Source organism: Stegastes partitus, unplaced genomic scaffold (assembly GCF_000690725.1).
Source record: "Stegastes partitus isolate 25-593 unplaced genomic scaffold, Stegastes_partitus-1.0.2 Scaffold159, whole genome shotgun sequence".
In the NCBI taxonomy this organism is placed as follows: Eukaryota; Metazoa; Chordata; class Actinopteri; family Pomacentridae; genus Stegastes; species Stegastes partitus.
Window position 1 is genome coordinate 460,462 of NW_007577890.1, and position 8,020 is coordinate 468,481.

Genomic DNA, 8,020 nt, shown 5'->3' on the forward strand with positions numbered 1-8,020 from the left:
GTCAACTCAGAAGTAAAGCTGTTACTGAGCAGTGATGCATTGTAGGATCATCTGATATTCTAGGATATTTCACAGAAGAGTACTCACCTCTGTTGAACACTGTGTATAGCACTCAGATATTCTGAGAGTCCACAATCGAGCCAAGTCCTTGTGAAGCACTTTGGACTGCATTTGACTTGCAATAACGGTATTATCTAAAGTTTGATTGAAGATTATATATTCCCACTGTTGCTCTGGTGTTAAGCTTAATAAACTGTTTTATGTTGTTGAGTTAACCATAATCCGCAAAATGAATCTTGAAATATACTCATATACGCAGTCTTCTATATCCACCTCCAGAGCTGGTAGATGTCCTAGTTGTATCCACTGTGTTTATTTGGAAAGCTTTTTCATGTGTACCAGGAGATTTAAAGCGTTCGACAACACACAGGATGTTTTCTTCACAGATTCATTATGTGACTTTTTACTACACTCTGGTCACTTGTGATAGCACGCTGACTTCAATGAGCAGTGTCTGACAGTAACAACCTATCAGAGATTAGTAAAGCCAAATGTATTTCAAGTTTTAATAGAAGCATACTTTTATTCACATAACACTGATCATACATTGTCATTGGACGACGACAGAGGCTATACCTATAAGACAAACTTCTCACGTATGCAAGAACAGTGTCAATGGCAAATCATTCATTTGAAGCTGCATTTGGAAACATCAAACATCCACTCTTTTGATGGTATCTCTTCTCTGTTGCAGCACCACTTTATGATCTACATAAAAATGTGGGAGCACATTTCACAACTGGTGCAGCTTCCAGTACAACTTAATATTAGTTGAGTTCTGATTAAATCAGCTACAAAGAGCTTTATTTGTACAGCCCCACAGCAAAAAGTGGCCAGACATCATTAAACACGCCGTGACTTCTTGACTAGATATCAGCATATACTGGCAGTGCAGTGAAGCTTAACACCCAGGTCTTGGTCTGTTACTAACTGTGTCAGAAAATGTGGAATGTTACAAAAACACTTTATACTGGTATAGTTCATCTGTGATCAGTTTCCATATTTCACTTTAAACAAAAACACATGCCAACAGTAACATCTTGGCTAAGAGGCTCCCTTAGCTCTCAGCTTGGACAGCAGCATCTCATTCTTCCGACACTCCTGGTGTTGGGGGAAAAAAGGAATATTTGTCATTACTGTTACAAGGCATTCACAAGATTGTATTTGCAAAGTGCTGCTTTGCCTTTAAAATAGTTTTTTCTGCTATCTGATATACAGTTCATTCTTTGAATAATTTTTAGATATTTTTTGACCAGTGGCGTTGATCTGTTATCAAATATAAATGTGTCAAATTATAATGATCAAAATGCTTAATGAGGTTAACTGTGTGCCCCTCTCCTGCATAACATGATCATTCACATGATAACAAAAAATAAAACCCATACAGCTCATTTTGGTAGCTTTTAAGTTCACACAGTGATAGTTTGAGTGTTGGGAAGTGGAGAGAGTTTGTAACTAAAGTGTGCTGCATATTGCTCCTATGTTTTGTGGCAGTCAGATAATTTCTGGAGCATGAATATTTATAAAATTGTCATATTTGTAATATTATCATGATATCATTATTTCATTTTTTAAATATTATGGTTATTGTCAATACTGGTATATACACTAACCAGCCACCTTATTAGGTACACCTTGCTAGTACCGGGTTAGACCCCCTTTTGCCTTCAGAACTGCCTTAATCCTTCATGGCATAGATTCAACAAGGTACTAGAAACATTCCACAGAGATTTTGCTCCACATTGACATGATAGCAAGACGCAGTTGCTGCAGATTTGTCAGCTGCACATCCATGATGCGAATCTCCCGTTCCACCACATCCCAAAGGTGCTCTATTGGATTGAGATCTGGCGACTGTGGAGGCCATTGGAGTACAGTGAACTCATTGTCATGTTCAAGAAACCAGTCTGAGATGATTGGCGCTTTATGACATGGCTGGAAGTAGCCATCAGAAGATGGGTACACTGTGGTCATAAAGGGATGGACATGGTCAGCAACAATACTCAGGTAGGCTGTGGCGTTGACACGATGCTCAATTGGTACCAAGGGGCCCAAAGTGTGCCAAAAAAACATGTCCAACACCATTACACCAACACCAGCAGCCCGAACCGTTGATACAAGGCAGGATGGATCCATGCTTTCATGTTGTTGACGCCAAATTCTGACCCTATCATCCGAATGTCGCAGCAGAAATGGAGACTCATCAGACCAGGCAACGCTTTTCCAATCTTCTATTGTCCAATTTTGGTGAGCCTGTGTGAATTGTAGCCTCAGTTTCCTGTTCTTAGCTGACAGGAGTGGCACCCGGTGTGGTCTTCTGCTGCTGTAGCCCATCTGCCTCAAGGTTCGACATGTTGTGTGTTCAGAGATGCTATTCTGCATACCTTGGTTGTAATGAGTAGTTATTTGAGTTACTGTTGCCTTTCTATCAGCTCAAACCAGTCTGGCCATTCTCCTCTAACCTCTGGCATCAACAAGGCATTTGCGCCCACAGAACTGCTGCTCATTGGATATTTCCTCTTTTTCAAACCATTCTCTGTAAACCCTAGACATGGTTGTGCTTGAAAATCCCAGTAAGTCTGAAATACTCAGACCAGCCCGTCTGCCACCAACAACCATGCCACGTCCAAAGTCACTTAAATCACCTTTTTCCCCACTCTGATACTCAGTTTGAACTGCAGCAGATCGTTTTGACCATGTGATTGGCTGATTAGAAATTTGCGTTAACGAGCAGTTGGACAGGTGTACCTAATAAAGTGGCCAGTGAGTGTCGTTATAAGGGGAAGAAGATACGTACATATGTCTCTATGTCATTACCTCCTCCTGTTAACAGGTTACTTCTTAAACCAAGAATACTGGACAGTAGCTTTTTGTAATATTCAGATATTAATACTAACCCTGAAAAAAATAAATAAAATCTAGAAACCTATAGCACAACAGCACAAGTAATTTCATGCAAAATGTCGTGGCAGACATTTCCATAGCATGACCCTGGTTTCTCACTCATTACTCAGTTATTTTATAGTGACATCACAAACTAAGAGTCAGTTGTCTAATAAACACTTAATATTCTCATTTTAGGTACATCCAGCTATAACTAATTATGTCTAATACGACAGTCCTTCAATATGCTCTACCTTGAGTTCTAATGCCCCACTGAAGCAGTTTTCGAGAGGAGCTGATTTAGCTTTACAGTGGCTACAGTGGTAAAAAATAAAGCAATAGCAGGTTGGCCTCAATGCATGATTCAAATCCTTGGCAAAAGTTGACATTTGCATGTGCTATCTTGCTGCTCAGAGCTGGCTGTGTTTGTAGAAAACAGTTTCATACAGATAGTAGGGGGGAAGGACAAAGCCACCTGAAATGACTTATACCTGCATCCCACATCAGTTTCTTTCTATCAGTTAAAATACCATAGTATGATTCCAATACACAGTTGAAACCAGAAGTTTACATACACTGTAAGACATAAAACCATTTTTTTCTCACTGTCTGACATTAAATCAGACTAAACATTTCCTGTTTTAGGTCAATTAGGATTACCAACATTATTTTTATTTGCTAAATGCCAGAATAATGAGAGAGAGAAATTTTTATGACTTTCTTCAAAGTCAGAGGTTTACATACTCTAAGATTACTTTACCTTCAAACTATTTGTTGAAGGCCAGATGATCCTAAAACAGGAAAAGTTTTGTCTAATTTAATGTCAGACAGTGAGAAAAAAAAGTTTTTATGTCTTTTCATACAGTGCATGTAAACTCCTGGTTTCTGTTGTGTGTTTACTGAATGGTCGCATTCTTCTTTTATTATAATGACTGTATTCTGACTTTAAATGTCCTCCCATACACATAATGAAGCATATGTGTGGTGCTGATATGTGTTTTTGTTACCTCTTTAAACTCCTTGACAGTTTTGAAGTACAGCCTCTGCTTGTCAAGCAGCTCCAGGTACTCATCGTTCAGCTGATCTCTCCTCATTTTGTTTTCCTGCTTTTTCTTCTCCATCTGGAAAATAAACAGGCTTTAACACTTGAGCAACAGTAACAAGTGAAAAATTGTGCTCACATGTACACTATGATCCCAGTTATGAGGCTCATACCTATTGTAAACAAATTCAGGATATTTACATGTAGCACAGAGAAACCACTTCATTTATATTCTCATTTACATCATAAATACTAATATCCTGGTTACTGATTACGTTTGTGCTGTTTCTGCAAGAGTCTGTAATGTTTACAACACAAATTGGCAAATTATATTCACTTTCCTGTAACCGCCTAACTTGACGTAATGACTTTGTGACGAGTAAAACTGAGCGCCCTTTGGCTCATCATGGGTTCAGCACTCTTCAAAGTCAACATGGCAAGGCAAATTTGCATTATTCACATTACTGACCTGAAATTCTCTCTACTATACCAAAAATGTACCGAACATGACTCCCAAAACAAAGTTTATACCAAACTGTGAATTTTATATCCCGTTACACATCTAGTAGGTAGTAGGAAACGGTAGATGCTGTGGGTGCTGGAGTCAGACAACAACATTATGTGGAATGCGTGCAGGAAATGTAGGTGCAGCAACAGTCCACTGAGAATTGTGTAATTGAATACACAGGGAGGGATGGTGTGGAGATATACTTCATCTGAACTGATGATGAGCAACAAATCACAGACAATCACAAGCAAGAATGTAAGCCATCTCACAGATAATTTGGAATGAACAAGGAAGCACCTCACACTAATCCAAGTAACTCAAAGACAGAAATCCAGAGGTATACACAGTTCAGGGGAAAATAGTGCTAGTGTATTTTACATTAACAACATGATAATGTTATGGTTGTGGAAATGCCCACACCCAAGTTTCACAAAGGCTAACTTTAGTTTGTTTAGGCTCACATAGCAATAGCTCATAATATGAAGCGAATGGTATGATAATGTCAAATCATTCATTAGATTTTTGTTTCTTTATGGAACACAATTTAGTGACAAAAATTGTGGACTTTCAGATTTATACTTTCGCAACATTCTCATAACAGCCACACTTACGAAAAGGGAAGCCAAGCTGTGATGACAGAATGATCCCTTTACAGAGAGACTATTACCTTAATGCGACTCTGTTTAATTCCCTCCACTATTTGTTCCATTTGTCTGAGGAACTGCTCCTTGGCTGCTGCAGACGACATGGCTCTGGACAGAAGTATAGTAGTTTAGAACATATTCACTGAACACAGCAAAGAAACACTCTGACAGACGCTGCTGCTGAAACAAAGCTGTGGTCTTCCCTATGACTACATCAGTGTTTCATGTTTCATACAACAAATGACAGTGTTTATACTTACTGTTGGAAGTTGTCATGAATGGAATTCAGCAAATTCACCTAAAGAAATAAACATATTTTTTAACAGTTATATTTAGATATTTACCTTTAATTTGCTTAATTAATCAAATATATTCATATTATATATTTTATATTTTACAAATGGAGAAGCTGCTGTAGCACGGAGTACCTAACTTTTGTTTACAGCACATAAATGTAAAAACCATATAAAAGGTCCACGAACAGAAAGAGCTAATGTCTTTACCTAAGTGATCTCCAATCCAAATGGTTGTCAAAGTTGTCAAAAGAAGCGATACTAACCAAAAAGCAAGTAGTTTGCAACACTAAACATTGCCAAGTATTTTACATGTTGCTGACAAATGACTGCTGTGGTAGCTTGCCTCCTTCTCCAGGTAGACCTTCTTGTCATCCAATGTGTTATACAGCGTGAAGAACTGCTTTGTTTCTTTGTGTGTAGCAGAAACTGAAAGTCACAAGAATGAGCGCAGATTTAATATCTTACATGTTTTTTTTAGAAGGCCATTTGTGAAAGGAGAACAGAGTTTTCTGATGACAAATGCCGATTAGACCAGATGCAAATCAGAAACCCACCTAGGCTGTAGAGTTCGATAAATCTCTTCTGGTACTGTGTCAGTTCGGCCCGGCTTGGCACCTCATCAAGCTTCCTCTGCAAGATGGCGATCTCACGGTTTCTCCGAGCCTGTGTAGAATGAAGGGAATCTGAGTGATTCATGTTAAAGCAGTTTTTTAAATGCCAAAAGCTCATAGAAAATGATATAACCAGTGGTGAAAGAACTATTTCGATCATTTAGTCAAATAAAAAATGTAGTATTTCAGTGCAAAAATAATCCATTACAGGTCCTACATTCAAGCTTTTACTCAAGTAAAACTCAAAAAAATGTACTGACAGTATTAACATTTCATTTTACAATAATGAACTATGGAGCACCTACCAAAGAGTTCCACTCCAGCACGTTTATCTGATAAAACAATAACTACATTTAAGGAAATGATTCCACTATTATTTACTTCAATGCCAACACAACGGAGAGCAGCTCCTCTAATCTTAGTTCCACACAGGTGGATAATCTTGTTGATAGAACTGCAGCTTTACTGCGTTCATCAATTGATGCTGTTGCCCCATTGAAAAAGCAGCCCACAAATAATAATAAAATAGCTCCATGGTATACTCAACAGCTGTACATCTTAAAACAGAAATCAAGAAGGCTGGAAAGACAGTGGCACTCTTCAAACTCAGAAGAATCTCAGTTAGCCAATAAAAAAGTGATCCACATGACGAGAGCTGCTTATTATTCATCCTTAATTGAGGACAAGAAGAACAACCCCAGGTTTCTGTTCAGCACTGTAGCCAGGCTGACAAAGAGTCACAGCTCTGTAGAGCCTGAAGTTCCTTTAGCTCTCAGCAGTGAAGACTTTATGACCTTCTGCATTGATAAAGTTTTGAATATTAGGCAAAAAATCATTAACATGTCTTTAGGTGCAGCAGCTCTGGATACATCCATAGGACCAGATTTATACTTGGACTGCTTCTCTGCTGTATATCTCTTAAATATTACTTCATCTGAACAAGCAACATGTCTGTTAGACCCTATCCCAACTAGACTGTTCAAGGAAATCTTTCCTTTAATTAACACTCCAATATTAGACATGATAAACTTCTCCTCATTAACAGGCTACATGCTGCAGGTTTTTAAGGTTAATGTAATCAAACCCCTACTGAAAAAGCCTACTCTAGATCCAGGTGTTTTAATAAACTATAGGCCCATATCTAACCTCCCTCGTAGTACAGAGACAGCACTGGTGAAGGTCACCAATGATCTTATAGCTTCAGACAGTGGACTAGTTTCTGTACTTGTTCTGCTGGATCTCAGTGCCACATTTGATCCAGTGGATCACAGCATCTTATTACAGAGACTGGAATGTTTAATTGGGCTTAAAGGAACTGCACTAAACTAGATTACATCATATTTATCAGACAGATTCCAGTTTGTTCATGTTAATGATGATTCTTCCACCCGCAGTAGAGTGAGTTATGGCAACAGTTTAAAGCTACATCTAAGCAATGTTGAGGCAGGAAGAAAGAATTTTAATGGACGAAACGGCTACATTTTGATGCACAGAGATGAACTTAGACCTGTCCAGGTGAACCTGCCCTCACCCTGAGTCAGCTGGGATAGACTCCAGCTCCCCCACAACTCTAGTGAGGATTAAGGTGTAGAGATAATGGATGGATGGATGGAGATGAGCGTAATTAATGACTGGAGAGGGACTTTAAAACCCAAAACAAACACTGCATGTACGCGACTGTGGATGGTGTCTGATACTGTCTATCTTCCAGTATCTTGTGTCCAAAAACTGTTAAAACATATCAGTCAATTGCACTGTTGCACTGGGTTATTCATTATCAGGAACACACACACTGTAATTTAATTTTCTTAATTTTTTTTTTTTTCTTAAAAATTAAATTCTTGCTGCCTCAAATATTTACCTATAACACACCTATGTGGATTAATCCACTGCAAGAAGTAGTCACAACAAATGTTGAAATAGCATCCCATGTTCAGGGGCTATAATCCCAGACGTGGATTGGGTGTGTGTGTGTG

The 8,020-nt window shown here is 38.5% G+C and overlaps 1 protein-coding gene across 1 annotated transcript in view; it reads right to left on the reverse strand.

Moving 5' to 3' along the window:
* Positions 1-552: 552 nt before the first annotated feature.
* ccdc93 (CCC complex scaffolding subunit CCDC93) overlaps positions 553-8,020 on the reverse strand; it is a 33,221-nt gene continuing 25,753 nt past the window's right edge. The window contains exons 18-23 of the mRNA XM_008279446.1: positions 5,988-6,096; positions 5,777-5,859; positions 5,398-5,435; positions 5,161-5,245; positions 3,951-4,064; positions 553-1,161 (exon numbers count right to left, since the gene is read on the reverse strand). Coding sequence (XP_008277668.1) covers positions 1,105-1,161; positions 3,951-4,064; positions 5,161-5,245; positions 5,398-5,435; positions 5,777-5,859; positions 5,988-6,096 — 486 coding nt within the window. The 3' untranslated portion in view covers positions 553-1,104. The remainder of the gene's footprint in view (positions 1,162-3,950; positions 4,065-5,160; positions 5,246-5,397; positions 5,436-5,776; positions 5,860-5,987; positions 6,097-8,020) is intronic.